We start from the raw sequence: 16,095 nt of genomic DNA on the forward strand, positions 1-16,095 counted from the left end.
GAGTCCCCAAAACAACTGTTGCTCAAGTATCCGACGTGGGCCTTGAATTAAAAAGTAGGCTTATTTATGAAGTGGATGAATTTTCGAAATACATGGTCCAGCTTGTTGTGTACAAGCAATTCCATCGCGGTATCTGTCCTACAGTGTATGAATAAAAAACTGTATTTTGCAGTTAATGAAAAGGATCCTATGTAGATTTCCACATGGAAGAACTATGCTTTATAATCTCCTCCCAGGATCTCCAGTATTTTCTTCCAGTAAAATCTGAGGGAGTGTTAGTATAGAATATTCTGAAGAAAATTCCTGAAGCCAGCATAACACCTCGAACTACTGGAAGACATCTACGTGATGAATTGCGAAAGAGATAGTTTGAATCCTGGTGTCAGTTACCTCATAAGGGGAAAGGTGTAGTCATCTATGAAGAATATCCTAGAGCCAATTCATGGGTCAGCACCAAAAAAGAATTTGTCGTCTTCGGAATATATTAATGCAATCAAGATGTCCTGCAACCTTACTGCAGTGCGCTCCGTTCCTGGAAAAGCTTTCAGCACGACCCGTTGCCGTCAACCTGGCTGCAACGAGACAGAAACTCTTGGCCACGTGTTGGGCTTTTGTCAGAAAGGAGAGTTATTGCGTAACAACAGGCATCATAGAGTCCGTAGAGCTATCGCCTGTCTTCTTCGGAACAAGGGTTGGGAAGTTCATGAAGAGGTCCACTGCATTTCTGAAGACGACTCTCACAGAAGAGCGGATATAATAGCAATAAACAGGCAACAACAAAAGGCTATTATCATAGATCCAACTATACGCATGGAGAGAGATCTAAACCAAGCTCATCAGGTTGATCTTGAAAAGAGGACCATTTATGAACCTTGTATTCCCTACCTTAGTGCCAAGTATAGCATCCCTCTCTTCAATTGTCAGTGACAGGTTTATTTTTTGGTGCTCGGAGTTCTTTACCAAAATTTACATATAATTTTTTAAAACTATTATCAGTACCATCTTTTGAAATTCAAAAAATCATATCGCAAATTCTTAAAGATTCCCTGCAGATTATACAATTTAATTTATACCACTCAGAAGGTCTTAATTAAGGATATGCTAATTTTAAATAAAATCTTTTATTTATCCTATAATTTTAAAGTCATCTTAAAAGATTTTATTTTATAATTGATATAATCAATGGTGCTTAATTATTACATTTTATTTTATAACAATATTCATATTTCATTAATTATATTTTATTTGCCATTAATTTCCGGATCCTCGTGTTCATCCTTAATTAAGGTCGGACGATTTATTTCTCTCTCACACGTGTCCAGTTTTTAATGGTTGTGCAAATACAACTGTCTGAATGTTACACATAACAAGCCTTACAGCTCAAAAGGAGAGACTTATTTTATATTTATTTATTCCATTAATATTATGTTCAATGTTGGTATAGAGCAATTATGTTTACATGAATACCTAATACATATTAATGAAATGTTCATGGTTTTTTGTTATTAAATTTATCGAGCAAAAGAAATCAATATATATGTCCAGCAGTGGGTCTAATGTATATTATGTAGGCCTACTACATTTATGTGAGATATTAAATGATAAGAATAAAAGTTTCAGTATGTATCAATTTTTCCCGTGGCTAACGAAGAACGTAATGAATAGCTACAAGTTTAAAGGTTTGGACAACCCTTACATAAACAGTAGCTGGGATATGAGGTCGGGGGCATGGATGAATATATAATTATGGTCTGTCCAAAACAACTTCCGACCTGACAAATGGCGCCTTTAGGATGTTACCATGGCAACCATTCAAATCAACCAATCACAAGAGACTCGTAACCATGGTAACGGGACGGTGTTGCCTTGTCTAGGTTTACAAGTTGCACGTGAATACCAAGGCCTAGTGGTGAATACAGTGCCCGGAATGACTGAGTTGGCTGGTAAACGCGTGCTTTGTGTGAATTAAACATATTATTTAGTTGTATTATTGTTTTAGTATATCGATAATTATTGTGTTTAAATTATATCACACTATTATCTTCGTTGTCATTGGTGGAGTATGTGACTAGTGTGTGTTTTCTAGTTTCTGCTAGAGTTTTTAAACAGATGACTTACGCAATGTCGGAAGGAAGGAAGGAAAGGCAGGCGGAAAACAAAGAATATTGGACAAGGTGTCCCGTTAAAGAGTCAAGAGCGAGAGATGGTGTGTAATGTAGGAGAGTATTTTGAGAGGAGAAAAGATAATGGCGGGCCTCTTTTACCTTTGGCGCAAATCGTAATGAGAACTCTTGCTTGTGTTAAAATTAATAAGAGCACTGTTACCAATATTTGAAAAGAAAAAGGCCGTGCAGATTTTTAATTATAAATATTTTTACAGTTTACAATTTTTTCAACGCCTTTCTAACAATATTACATTGAAGAATACAGTACAGACACTCATAAAAGTAGAGGCTTCGTATTAAATTAAAACTGTTTTTACAGTTTACAGTCCTTTCGACGCTTTTCTAACGGTATTTACATTGAATAATACTGGTACTACTACTACTACTACTACTACTACTACTACTACTACTACTACTACTACTACTACTACTAATAATAATAATAATAATAATAATAATAATAATAATTATTATTATTATTATTATTATTATTATTATTGGTCTATTATTATAGGCTAATAAAAATAATAATAATGTACACAAATTTTAATGCCTAGTGTTCAACAAATTGGTTAGAAATGTATGTGTTCATGTCAGCCGTTCATTACTGCACTCTATCGGCAGCGCGCTCGCTTACACGAAAGATGGGCAACATGACAACATTGCTCCCCCTTCTCTATAAGCTGTCAAGTCGGAAGTAGTTTTGGTCAAGGTATATATGTTCATCCATGTCGGGGGTTTGTTCTGCTTGAGTGGAGGTACTGCTGCTCAAGTCTGCGCAAGGTGTGATGTCGCGATAGCGAATGAACTATACTTACTATGGCACAGGATTTTTATGCTGTTGCTGGATTCTCTAATGTTTGTGGGATTGTGGACGGAACATTAATAAATATTGATGGACCAACACAGAACGAAGTTGATTTTGTTGATAGACGTAGCAACAATTCTATAAATTACATGCTTGTATGTGGACTAAATCTGTTATTCCACTGAATTTGGCTCTTACTGTGGTCATTTACGTAATCTTACTTTTTAATATTTCTTAACAATATTTTATATTGTCTGTTGGTGAAATATGGTTCAACAAGCTTATAATAATCAATTTTAAGATAAAATATAAACGTGTCCGTCGATAGTAGTAAAAATATAGCAAATTTAGCTCTGCTCTTTAGCGATTTTTTTAAACTGTCATTGATGACATTGCGATAACCCTTAACCACATAGTATTTCTATTTGTAAATTTCTTTAACTGATTTTGTCAAGTTCGTCAAACTTTACAAATTAATAAGATTGCATTGTGAAACACAGTTTACAAGTATTTTGTAATCTTTCACTTGTGATTTACAAATTGTTAATTTATTTGTAATTCGTTAACATTGTCAAAGAGGTCCCTGAACTAAATTTGAACACACAACGACCGTGGCTTCCATTACAACATCAAATCTTACGGCCGGACATCGAATTTGAGTTAAATTCTTACACCTGTCGTTCTCAGTGGTTCTGTGATTACCATGTTTGTCATTGACTCGGAAATTCGCGTATTCAAGCCAGCAAATGGAAAGATTGTGAGGCGATAGAAATCTTTAATTATGGTTCCCTTCGAAAGGAAGACGAGCTGTGAGCCAGTCTTAGAATTTCAGCACGCGAAAGAAGACGGTTCCTGAGTCCACCGCTGTGGAGTAACGGTTAACATGCCTGACCATGAAAGAGCGGGCCCGGGTTCAAATTCTGGTTGGGACAAGTTACCTGCTTGAGGTTTTTTCCCCTCAACCCAGTAAGAGCAAATGCTGGGTAGTATTCTGCTTTGGACTCTGGACTCATTTCACCGGCATTATCACCTTCATCTCACTCAGACGCTAGATAAAGCTTATTAGCACTAGATAAAGAGTTGTAAAATCTATACTAATAATAAATCTGTAGCCAAAATTTTTCTGGTAATTTTCAATTTTCCAAAAATAATTGGTGTTAATATGTATAATTAACCATCCTGAAACCGAAAATCGCTTTTTTGAAATTTTTGTTTGTATGTCTGTCTGTCTGGATGTTTCACGCGATAATGGCTGAACCGATTTATATGAAAATTGAAATATAAATTAAGTTTGTTGTAACTTAGATTTTAGGCTATATGACATTCAAGATACTTTATTTAAAAGGGAGGTTATAAGGGGACTTGAATTAAATAAATCGAAATATCTCCCTTATTATTAATTTTTGTGAAAAATGTTGCCTAACAAAAGTTTCTTTAAAAATGATTTCTGATACGTTTCATTCCAAGCAAAATTTTGATGCGACCAAATTGGACCAAAAACGGATGCTCTCTGAACCAAATGATCATATTTGAATTATTTGCATGTAATAACAAATAAGAAATATGTTAAAGGAATATTATCATTGCACCAAATGAGTGGTCTCTTGACCAAAATGATCGCATTTTAATTATTTTAATACAATTTAAATTAAGTGACATATTAAACGAGTTATCCTTCTATCAAACACGAATGTTCCCTGGACCAGATGCCCTATTTTAATTATGTAATTATTTTATATTTATTTCTAACAAGTGCAGCGGAGCGCACGGGTACGGCTAGTAACTAATAAAAAACTGTCCTTGAAGGAGAGCTTCAGGCAAAATTTACCGACCTGCCCTCGCTCACTTCAAAATCCAACTTTGTTAATTATCATTTTCGCCTTCTATCGGAGGTAATGAATGCTACTTCAAAATTTACATTCTTATCGCTTCTTCCAGCTGGAGTGTAACGCGCTTGTAATTTTCCACATATAGAGGTGTGACAAGCAGCCAACTACTGGTCAAATTCTTGGTGATACAACAGCTTCTAGCTTCATCCTGCTTTAAGTAGACATATTTATTCGATAGCATGGAGTTTTGAAGGCCAGCTTGAAAGCCTAATTATGTCATAAAATGCGAATTAAAAACATTCGACGTTTGAAGTCATTGTCCTCAAATTGTAACTTACAGTGCGTCGTTCCTACACACATCCTGCGTTTAATTGCCGATGTAACTTGTTTGTTCGAGCTACTCTCTTTCTGCACACAGCAGTGACTATCACTATCGTTTGCTGTCTGGAATGTCGATACATATTATACAAGGACATCATTTTATTTTTACTTCAATTTTTATTGTACCTGAGTTTTTGAATGTACTTCACTCCCACCCCTTCTACTAATGAAGTTCAACCGTCCTCCATACAGACCCAAGACCGCATATACAGTCATAGTAGCCATACGGTCATAGTAAACAGTACGTTCCAAAAATATGTTCGCGTTTTCCAGTGACGAAAGGGCTTTCAATATTGATTCATTTTCTCACAGGTAGGCCTACTGTCGCCCATTTGCCTACGTCGCATGCCGGTTTCCCCCACCTGCTTCTATTCGCCTCTCTGTAAAGGCTAGTGGCTGGGTTGTCTTAGTTCTTTTCTGAGAACATTAATTTTTGGTAGGAATTGGACGTCTACGTAATATTATACCCATACAACTGCTTAAAATAAGTTAAATAAAAGGGCCTCGTTAAGTAATTAACTTTCATGTGATCCCCCCCCCCCTTTCTACGACCCTGCGACATAACCACTTGGACAGGCAGTAGATAACATGTCTGAGTAATTTGATCTTTTCGGATCGGGCAGAAGTGAAGATTGAATTTACATTACGTAAGGTACTCTTTTATAGAGTAGGTACAGAATTATTTCAATATGAGTTACTGGTATGAAAGACGAAACTGGTAATTGGAATTAGGTACAATAGTATATATTACAATAATATGCACATTAGAACTGAAGCCTGTATCGAAATGAACTGCCACCATTTTCAAAAATGTGTTTAAATATCCATATTATGATTATTTTTCAATTTAACTTCATTCTCTATAGTGTACGCTAATGTGCTGTAGACAGTATAATATACACTGCATAATGAATACGTCCGCATGGAAAGCTCAGTTCGTGAGTAAAAACACTCATTGTTAATATGTACTGTATTTTGATTAAACAAAATCCTAATGAAAATTATCAAACTCAAAATCGCGATATTTTCTAGTTTACGTAAATGAACTACTGTTCTTCCCTCCTATACCTAGTAAAGTGATTTGTTTGTATATTACGCCAGTATCATCGAACTCCAGTCGTAGAAGGGGGTAGCAAACGGTGTTTTCGGTTCTTAATCGTTGATCCAAAGATATAGCCAGGTTAATATTAGAAATGTTAGTAAAATAAAATGATGTCCCTGTACAATCAGTTCTTTTTTTGTGAACACAGAGCTTTGACTGTTTGAAAAAAAAAGTTTTCAGTTTTACATCGTGTATTTGAATTTCGTATTTGTATCTTTGTATGCAAACATGATGGCGGCGAAAGCTTAAAATTTTATATCACAGTGACACGTTTTTCATAGCTGTCTTGAATGTTGAGACATATTTGTTCTATCAACTTTTTTCCCTGAACAGAATACAGTGATTGTTGTCTTAAGAGCCCATCTGAAAATTTGATGCGAGAGAGGAATTATCGGAAAAATTCACCTGGCGCTGACTTCCGGGATGTTACTTGGGGCTCCCATCTTTACTTCCCTTCCAAAGGAAGACATACAAAGTAATTTTATCTCCATTGAAGTTCGTCAGTCCATTAATCTAGGCCGAGCTTCACTCCTCGAACTTAGGATATAATAGTAACCATGGTAACCATAGCAACACCTAGCACGATTCAGCTGTCTTGCACATGATTATTCATTTGTGATAAAATCAAATTACATTTAGTGTGTTTTCATGTGAGTTGCTAGATTGAACGTATGCGAAAATAAGATGCCACGTTGCTTACAATTTTTCACGAAGATAATTGAAAAGATTAGGGGTGGATTGAAGGAAGGAAACCCCCAAAAAACTAAGAGGTATCGAGTACTTTCCCCAAAAGTATGTATAGCTCGAGGTATCGAGGACTCAACTCTAAATTATAATCCCTATAATTTTACATGAAATAGCATCAAATAACAAATAATGCAATTGAATTAAAATGTAGCGATAAACTTTGTTAAAATTCCGTTCCATTAAGGGAGCATACGTGATTTTTGAAACTTCTACAATTTTCATCCAACATTTATTAATTTTAAATTACATAACCATGCCTACAATGCTATCATCTGTACAAAATTTCATGTCATTAGGGCTAATAGTTTTGAAATTATATGTTTAAAACATATTTTATATTCACGTCACTATAAAGGCTCCTTGCGACAAAGTTCTCAAAATGTTTACTTCATATTGCATCAAAAGCTTGAAAATAGTCATGGGAATATAAACGCTTTTTGAGCATAGTTTAAATAGTCACAATAAATTACATTTTAAAGTGAATTTTCTTACTTTTTCATAATTTTTTCACGGTAATGTCCCCTTAAGTTTTCCCCACGTATTCCAACTCCTGGATCACAGACAGTTTTTGAGTCATCTGTACTCTAGTTCAGAACATTAGGCTGGCATTGTTATTTCCTTTGACCTCTTCCATTCAAACTCAATAAAACTCTGAATGGCTTGGTGACTGTGAAAGCATACAGTCACTGCCCAGTCTTGGCTCTTATAGATTATTTGTCACTTAAATCCAGGATCTGTGTATTGATCATTATTTATTTATTTATTTATTTATTTATTTATTTATTTATTTATTTATTTATTTATTTATTTGTTTGTTTGTTTGTTTGTTTGTTTATTTATTTATTTATTTATTTATTTATTTATTTATTTATTTAACCTGTTAGAGATAAGGACATCAGGCCTTCTCTTTCCCTCTACCAGGGGATTACAACTACAATATTAAGAATACAATTAAAATTATAATTACAAATAATATTAAATTTACAAATACAATAAAAATCAAAGTACTAAAAGATTAACTGACTAATAAAAGCTAGACAGTTTATTGTAAAAGTTAAGAAGAGAGAATTTTTTTTTTATTAACCAAGTAAAAATTAAACATACTCTACGCAGTAAGAAAATGCTTAATAACTTTGCTTTTGAACGCTACTAAATTCCGACAGTCTCTGATGTCACTGGGTAGGGTATTCCACAAGCGCGAGAGCGAGATTGTGTATGATGATGAATACGATGATGTCTTATGTGTTGGTATGGCTAGTATGCGACTATTTTGCGTGCGTGTGAAGAGATTATGATATGATGACAGGTAACTGAAACGGGAGGCAAGGTAGGTAGGTGTAGAGGTGTGAAGGACTTGGAAAAGGAGAACAAGAGAATGAAAATTTCTACTTTCGTTAAGCCGTAGCCAGTTTAGAGTTTGGAAGGATGGGGTAATGTGGTCAGCGCGACGGACATCGCAGACGAAGCGAACACAAGAATTATGAACACGTTGTAATTTTTGCGACTGGTTGACATTGAGGTCGGTCAGTAGAAAATCACAATAATCGAAGTAGGGCATTACTAGTGTTTCCACTAGTATTTTCTTGAGTGATAGCGGGAGGAATTTTCGAATGCTGCTTAAGGAATGTAGTATGGAAAGCACTTTTTTGATAATATGAGTTACTTGGTTATTACAGTTTAAATGCGTATCAAAGTAAACTCCAAGGTTTTTAACACAGGAAGCAAAAGGGATTATTGTGTCGTTTAACTTGACTGGAAGAGCAGGAGTAATATTGCATAATAGACGTTGATGTCCTACTAGTTAGGATTGCTTGTGATTTTCTTGCATTGAGAGTCAAACCAAACTTTCTGGCCCATGCAGATATAGATTCATTAAGATTGTGTATTGCGTCATTGAGTGAGAAAGGGGTTGTATGGGTATAGATTTGTAAATCGTCTGCGTAAAGGTGATGCTTACAATGTTGCAGAGTCGAAGGGATGTCATTTACGTAAATAGTGAATAGTAGTGGTGATAGAACAGATCCCTGTGGGATCCCAGAATCAACGATACGCCAAGAGGATCATGGACATGACTAGGTTCTGTGTTTTGTATAATTTCATGTAATTTAAATGTAGTTTCCTAAAAGTCGTTTTCCATTTCCTCACTGAGTGTCCTATCTAACCTGCCAATCTAATCGTGTGTTGCTTTTTCAGGGACTATGATTCCAAAGTCGGGAGGTGACTATGCCTACATTAACGAAGCGTTCGGTCCGCTGCCGGCGTTTCTTTACCTCTGGGTGGCGTTGCTAGTGCTAGTGCCCACGGGGAACGCCATCACTGCCCTCACGTTCGCGCAGTATATTCTGCAGCCCGCATGGCCCACGTGTGAGCCCCCCTACGAGGCTGTGAGACTCCTCGCTGCCGTCATCACATGTAAGTACAGTCCAGCTTGGCTAATTCTAAGTTGAAGGACCATTAAAACAATCGAATTGTCCAAGATTTATTTATTTATTTACTTATTTGAAGGTACAAACCCAATCCGAAGCAAAATTGTTGTTGAAAATATGATTTTAGAACAGATAAATTCCTTTTCATACTGAGGATGTAATATATCATACGAAGGAGAGAATGATGTAAGCAGAAAAATTAACAAATTTTTACAAATATTAGGATTGCTAAACCATACCCTAAAACCAGGTTTAGTACAGAAACATTCCAGAATAAAACTATATAAAACCCTTGCACTACCAACTCTCCTCTATGGAAGCGAAATTTGGGTTCTGAAACAAAAAGGTATCAGCAGATTAAGAGCAGCTGAAATGAAATATCTGCGACGAACTGCAGGATACACACTTCTGGACCACAGAAGGGACGAGGATATACTGCAGGAACTCAATATGCAACCAATAGAAGAAAAAATTACAGAATACAGAAACAGATGGCTTGAACACATTTCTCGTATGGAAGCTGGCCGGACACCCCAAGAAATGCTAAAATACCACCCTCAAGGACGACGACGACCTGGGCGTCCACAGAAACGTCTATTGGATTCTGTATAGCTGGAACCGAAACAGGCCAACAATGGCCTAATTTCGTGCCTGGAATATGATGACGATGATTTATTTACTTATTTATTTTATTATTTATTTATTTTGTATGATTTTTGCTTTTTAGAATTTAATCTTTTATTCATGCAAAATTCTTAGAGTTTATTCAGCGAATGGAAAATTGTTTCACTCACATTTTTGTTCTTTAACATATCGTCTGCTTAGAGTGTAAAGGCAATTACCAAAAAGGAAATTTTACAAGGGAAGCAAAAAACTGAGTTTAAAAGTACAGGTGATGACCTGTACTTTGGATTTGGCCCTAAAGTTTCAGAGTTAATTTAAATTCAGGGTTCTGACCCTGGTTGAGGTTTCTTCGGGGGTTTTCCCTCAACCCATTAAGAGAAATGCAGGGTAGCTTTCGATTTTGACCGGTCGGGGCAAGTTCCCTGGTTGAGGGTTTTTCCGGGGTTTTTCCTCAACCCAATATGAGCAAATTCTGGGTAACTTTCGGTGCTGGATCCCGGACTCATTTCACCGGCATTATCACCTTCACCTCATTCAGACGCTAAATAACCTAATCTGTTGATAAAGCGTCGTAAAATATCCTACTAAAAATAGATGCGTAGGCTATTTCAAGAATGTCGCGTGTTTAAGAACGTGTCTTTTTGTTACTGTTGATAAAGCAATATACAATCTTGTCACAAAATTCCGTATCAGCAAGCACGATAAAAATGTCCCTATCAGCAAGCACCTCGTGTGAAACATCTCTGAACTGTTGTTCAACCTACTGCTAAAGGACAAAGGAGCCATTATTATTCAGTGAAACAGCAGCAGTAATACGTTGCAGTTACCTACAGTTACCGGTACTTGATGAACGTATCGATGTTATCATATATTTTACTTACCTATTATATGAATCTCGCAATACTTACCAGAATGAAATACCATTATTCTTAGTAATAACCAATAACTCGTCACCAGACTTGATAGGCTTCCTACATTTCAATTATTAAGCTACAGATTCCCTTGTTCCGTACAAATTTGTGTTATTTGCGTTTCAATTATTAAGCTACTGATTCCCATGTTCCGTACAAATTTGTGTTATTTGCATTTCCATTATTAAGCTACTGATTTCCCATGTTCCGTACAAATTTGTGTTATTTGCATTTACATTATTAAGTTTCTGATTCCCATGTTCCGTACAAATTTGTGTTATTTGTGTTTCAATTATTAAGCTACTGATTCCCATGTTCCGTACAAATTTTTGTTATTTGCGTTTCAGTTATTAAGCTACTGATTCCCATGTTCCGTACAAATTTGTGTTATTTGCATTTACATTATTAAGCTACTAATTCCCATGTTCCGTACAAATTTGTGTTATTTGCGTTTCAATTATTAAGCTACTGATTCCCATGTTCCATACAAATTTTTGTTATTTGCGTTTCAATTATTAAGCTACTGATTCCCATGTTCCGTGCAAATTTGTGTTATTTGCTTTCAAATATTAAGCTACTGATTCCCATGCTCCGTACAAATTTGTGTTATTTGTGTTTCAATTATTAAGCTACAGATTCCCATGTTCCGTACAAATTTGTGTTATTTGCGTTTCAATTATTAAGCTACTGATTCCCATGTTCCGTACAAATTTGTGTTATTTGGGTTTCGATTATTAAGCTACTGATTCCCATGTTCCGTACAAATTTGTGTTATTTGCGTTTCAATTATTAAGCTACTGATTCCCATGTTCCGTACAAATTTGTTATTTGCGTTTCAGTTATTAAGTTACTGATTCCCATGTTCCGTACAAATTTGTGTTATTTGCGTTTCAATTATTAAGCCACTGATTCCCATGTTCCGTACAAATTTGTTATTTGCGTTTCAGTTATTAAGTTACTGATTCCCATGTTCCGTACAAATTTGTGTTATTTGCGTTTCAATTATTAAGCTACTGATTCCCTTGTTCCGTACAAATTTGTGTTATTTGCATTTCCATTATTAAGCTACAGATTCCCATGTTCTGTGCAAATTTGTGTTATTTGCATTTCAATTATTAAGCTACTGATTCCCATGTTCCGTGAAAATTTGTGTTATTTGCATTTCAACGTATGGTCGGAATGTAATTGACAAATCTGATTTTAGTTACAGTAACAGTCTCAGGCATAAAGCGCTATGACTATGAGGATGACCAATGACAGTTTGCAAACCATTAATTCGTCACAGAATGAAGATTGAAAGTGACGTGTCTTCCTACCTAATATGACTCATGTGATTTTATTAATTCAAACCATCCCTCTTCATGTGAACTAATACAATTACTGTGTAACTGAATATTCCTGGAAGTCCATAAGAGAACAAGTGACATCGGCATTTGCATTCTCAGCAATTGGTTTAAAACTTCACTACATCAAACTTAATGTTGTCCGAAAAATACAATAATCGTATTCTCTTGTTAACTACACTAACTTACGCAAATTGTGCTTTCATTGTACGTGCTCTAGGCATCTTTTATAATTATCAGGACACAGAAAAATGTTTCAATATGAAGTATTATGTCCGTAAATTATTTCTATTTATATTATATTGTAGTTTATTTGTAAATCAGATAGTAAATTACAGATAATTAACATTAATTTATTTAATCAATTTGTTTTGGCACACTTTCAGCCAAATAATTAGTGCACTGATTTAAAGTTCAAGACTGAATTTCAAGTTTTAGCACAACAAAGACGATATTTGAGCTAGATTTGTCCAAGATTCTCTCGTTTCCTCTGCTGTTATTCACGTTTATACATTCACATTTACCTTTGTTTCTTAATAGACTAGATCAGGCCTGCACAAGGTTTGCGCTCTCCGAGCCGGCTCACAGCTCATGAGCGGAATGCAGATATTAGCTGCGCTCTGTATAAGGGTGGACTGGAAGAAGAGGTGATCTGGTATAAAATACCCACAAAAGGAAATACAGTACTAGTAAGAGTGTTTATTAAATGAATTCCCGTTCAGTGTTTGCAAAACTATCTTGGACTATTATTAATTAATAAAAAAAATATTTATTTTACAGAAATAATAGAAATTCTGTAGCTACTTAAATGTACAATATCATTTTGTTATTTTTTATTTATCAGTACATCAAAACGAGGTTTCATGCTGTTGGCAGCTGAAAGGAACAGTAGCCTACTGATCATAATGAAACATCAGTTACAGATGTTCGATGTCTACCTTTATTAAAGTTGATTATAGAAAATAGTTGCTCACAAATATAAATGTTGAGCCAAACATAGCAGTCATTTTCACAGCCAGCCTGTGTAGTCGTGGATATTATTGCTAGTGTTTAGTCTTGTAAAACTCAACCAGACTAGTAGTATTATTCAAACGATCTTTAGCTCATAGGTCACATTGAAGATCAATAAGTTCGAGCTGTAAATCGTTAAATGTTATGTTCCGTCTTTTAGATTCCTCCATACTGTACTGTAGCAGTAGGTAAGAACGTGAAACAGTTACTGAGAATAGGCCTACACACTGCATTCCACTAGATAATTGAGTGGTAGTTTCCCTCTCCTCTACCTATAGCAAGTCTATGTCATTCTGACGTATCTTCCTCTCCGTTTCGGGGAGTGGTAAACACAGCTCTCCCGCTCCGAAGGAGCGCGCGCGCTCATTGAGCGCTATTTGTGCAGGTATGGACTAGATTGAAATGGAGAAATCTTTTATTAGTGTGAACGGTTTTTTTAGACATTCTTAATTATTTAATTTTTGTGATAACATTTCATGCCGTCATTAAATCCTTTTCCAATATAAAGAGAAATTATTTAGAGATTTCAACGTTTCCATCATCCATGATGTTGAAAAGGTACTTATATCTGCCTGTTTGTGTAAAGAGATTTCTCATCAACATTTTGGTGAATTTTGTCATTATTCAGTATGTCTATCTGAGAGTCAATCGTCCCGAGATTCAGGTACAGTCTTAGAAAAATGTTTTGTCGCACAGACACTTCGTAAGTCCCAGATAGTACAAGGTTCACAAGAGAAGGACTATAGTTGAGGTGATCAAATTAGTTTTGTTTCTTGTATGTCCTTTCTGGGACTTATAAAGTATCTGTGCGATGAAACTTTTTTCTAAGACTGTACTGTAGTAATAATAATAATAATAATTATTATTTATTTATTTATTTATTTATTTATTTATTTATTTATTTATTTATTTAGAATATTAACGTACAAAAACAACAGCACAAGGCCAATTACAGTTTAGCACGATACAAAACAGAACAAAACAACAAATGATGATGAGAATGAATGATAGAAAATGGCAATGAGATGAAATACAAACAATATAATAGTCTACATCAATCATTGATCAAATAATAATTATAAAATTATAAATTTAGTACAATGAGATAATTGAAATAATGGAATAGTCTACATTAATCAATTGACCAAATGCAAGAAATAAAATGGACAAATAATTATAAAATTGAGTTAAAAACTCAAAGATATACTACACATTAAATGGATCCAAGTTGAATCCATGCAAATTAGCATATTTAATGCATCTGCAGACCGGAGAGAGAGATTTAGGATTCTTATTATAAAACAATTTATGAAATCTTAAACCATTAGCAGGAATACGAAGACTGATAGTGCTTATGAAAGATTCACAATCAATATCACCCTTAATGACTTTACAAAAAAATAAATAATCAAGATCCTGACGTCTGGTGAACAAACTACCGCAATTGAAATAATTGCATTTAATGTCATAGTTATAATCGGAATTTGGTAAAAATCTATAAGAACACAAGGAAATAAATTTTCTTTGAATATTCTCCAATTTAGCCGAGTCAGTGGAAGTAATGGAGTTCCATACAACAGATGCATATTCAAGCTTGGATCTAACCAACGTATAGTATAAAATTAATAAACACATAGGAGTGGAAAAAGAATAAGTTATAGACCTAATTAGACCAAGCATTCTTAACGAATGGGTATAAATATATTGCACATGATCATGGAAATATAATTTAGAATCAAGTAGGTCACCAAGATCTCTAATACAATCTTTCTTAGTAATTACGACATTACTGAGAGAATAGTTAAATTTTAGGGAGATAGTTTTCCGTGAAAAGGAAATAACAAAAGTTTTGGATTGATTAATTTTCATTCCATTTTCAACAGACCATTGTGAAATTGAATTAATTTGAAGAATTTGACAATCGACCAAATAATAATAATAATAATAATAATAATAATAATAATAATAATCCGTGGCGCTACAGTCCGTGAAGGGCCTAGACCGACCAGCCGGCTGCTGGCCTCACGCCCACATGCCGAAGCAGAGGTGGACGATCATCCACCCAGAATGGAGGTATCGTGTGGTTAGCACGATGATCCCCCCAGCCGTTATAGCTGGTATTTGCAACCGGAAAGACTGTACTGTACCTACATTAAATATTTTTACTGGAAAATTAACGCAAAAATTGCGATTGACTCAGGAGCATCTTCTGCAGACCTCAGTAGGCAATTTCTTCTCAGCCAGTGACCTAACAAATTCCTTTTTCTTTTTCTGATCAGTTTCAGCATCATTCTTTCTTTACCCCCTCTTTCCAATACAGCTTCGTTTCTTATTCTGTCTGTCCATTTCACACTCTCCATTCTTCTCCATATCCATATTTCAAATGCTTCTATTCGCTTCGTCGTAATTTCCAGGTTTCTTCTCCATACAATGCCACACTCTACACAAAGCACTTCACTAGTCTTTTCCTTAGTTCTTTTTCCAGAGATCCGCAGAAGATGCTCTTTTTTTTTTTTCTAAAATAATCTTTTTAAACGAAAATGTGACAATACTGCTTGACATTACAAATATTTATGCATGCAGAAGAGATATCCAATACAAAGTCTTCCGCCTGGATACTAATTGGACGCGCTGGCTATACACAATTACGGGACACTCAGTACGTATACCGTATATAGAGTAATTCCTATAAAACCGAACTCAGTCTTGGCTACAGTTCACAGACAAATGAAGGAAAAATGGTAAAAT

General features: G+C 35.1%; 1 protein-coding gene across 1 annotated transcript in view; it reads left to right on the forward strand.

The window, feature by feature from the left end:
- The window catches only part of mnd (L-type amino acid transporter minidiscs), a 115,273-nt gene that overhangs the window by 64,911 nt on the left and 34,267 nt on the right, over positions 1 to 16,095 (forward strand). Inside the window, exon 2 of the mRNA XM_069842284.1 lies at positions 9,226 to 9,444. Within this exon, the coding sequence (XP_069698385.1) occupies positions 9,226 to 9,444 (219 nt within the window). The remainder of the gene's footprint in view (positions 1 to 9,225; positions 9,445 to 16,095) is intronic.

This window comes from Periplaneta americana, chromosome 12 (genome assembly GCF_040183065.1).
Source record: "Periplaneta americana isolate PAMFEO1 chromosome 12, P.americana_PAMFEO1_priV1, whole genome shotgun sequence".
In the NCBI taxonomy this organism is placed as follows: domain Eukaryota; kingdom Metazoa; phylum Arthropoda; class Insecta; order Blattodea; family Blattidae; genus Periplaneta; species Periplaneta americana.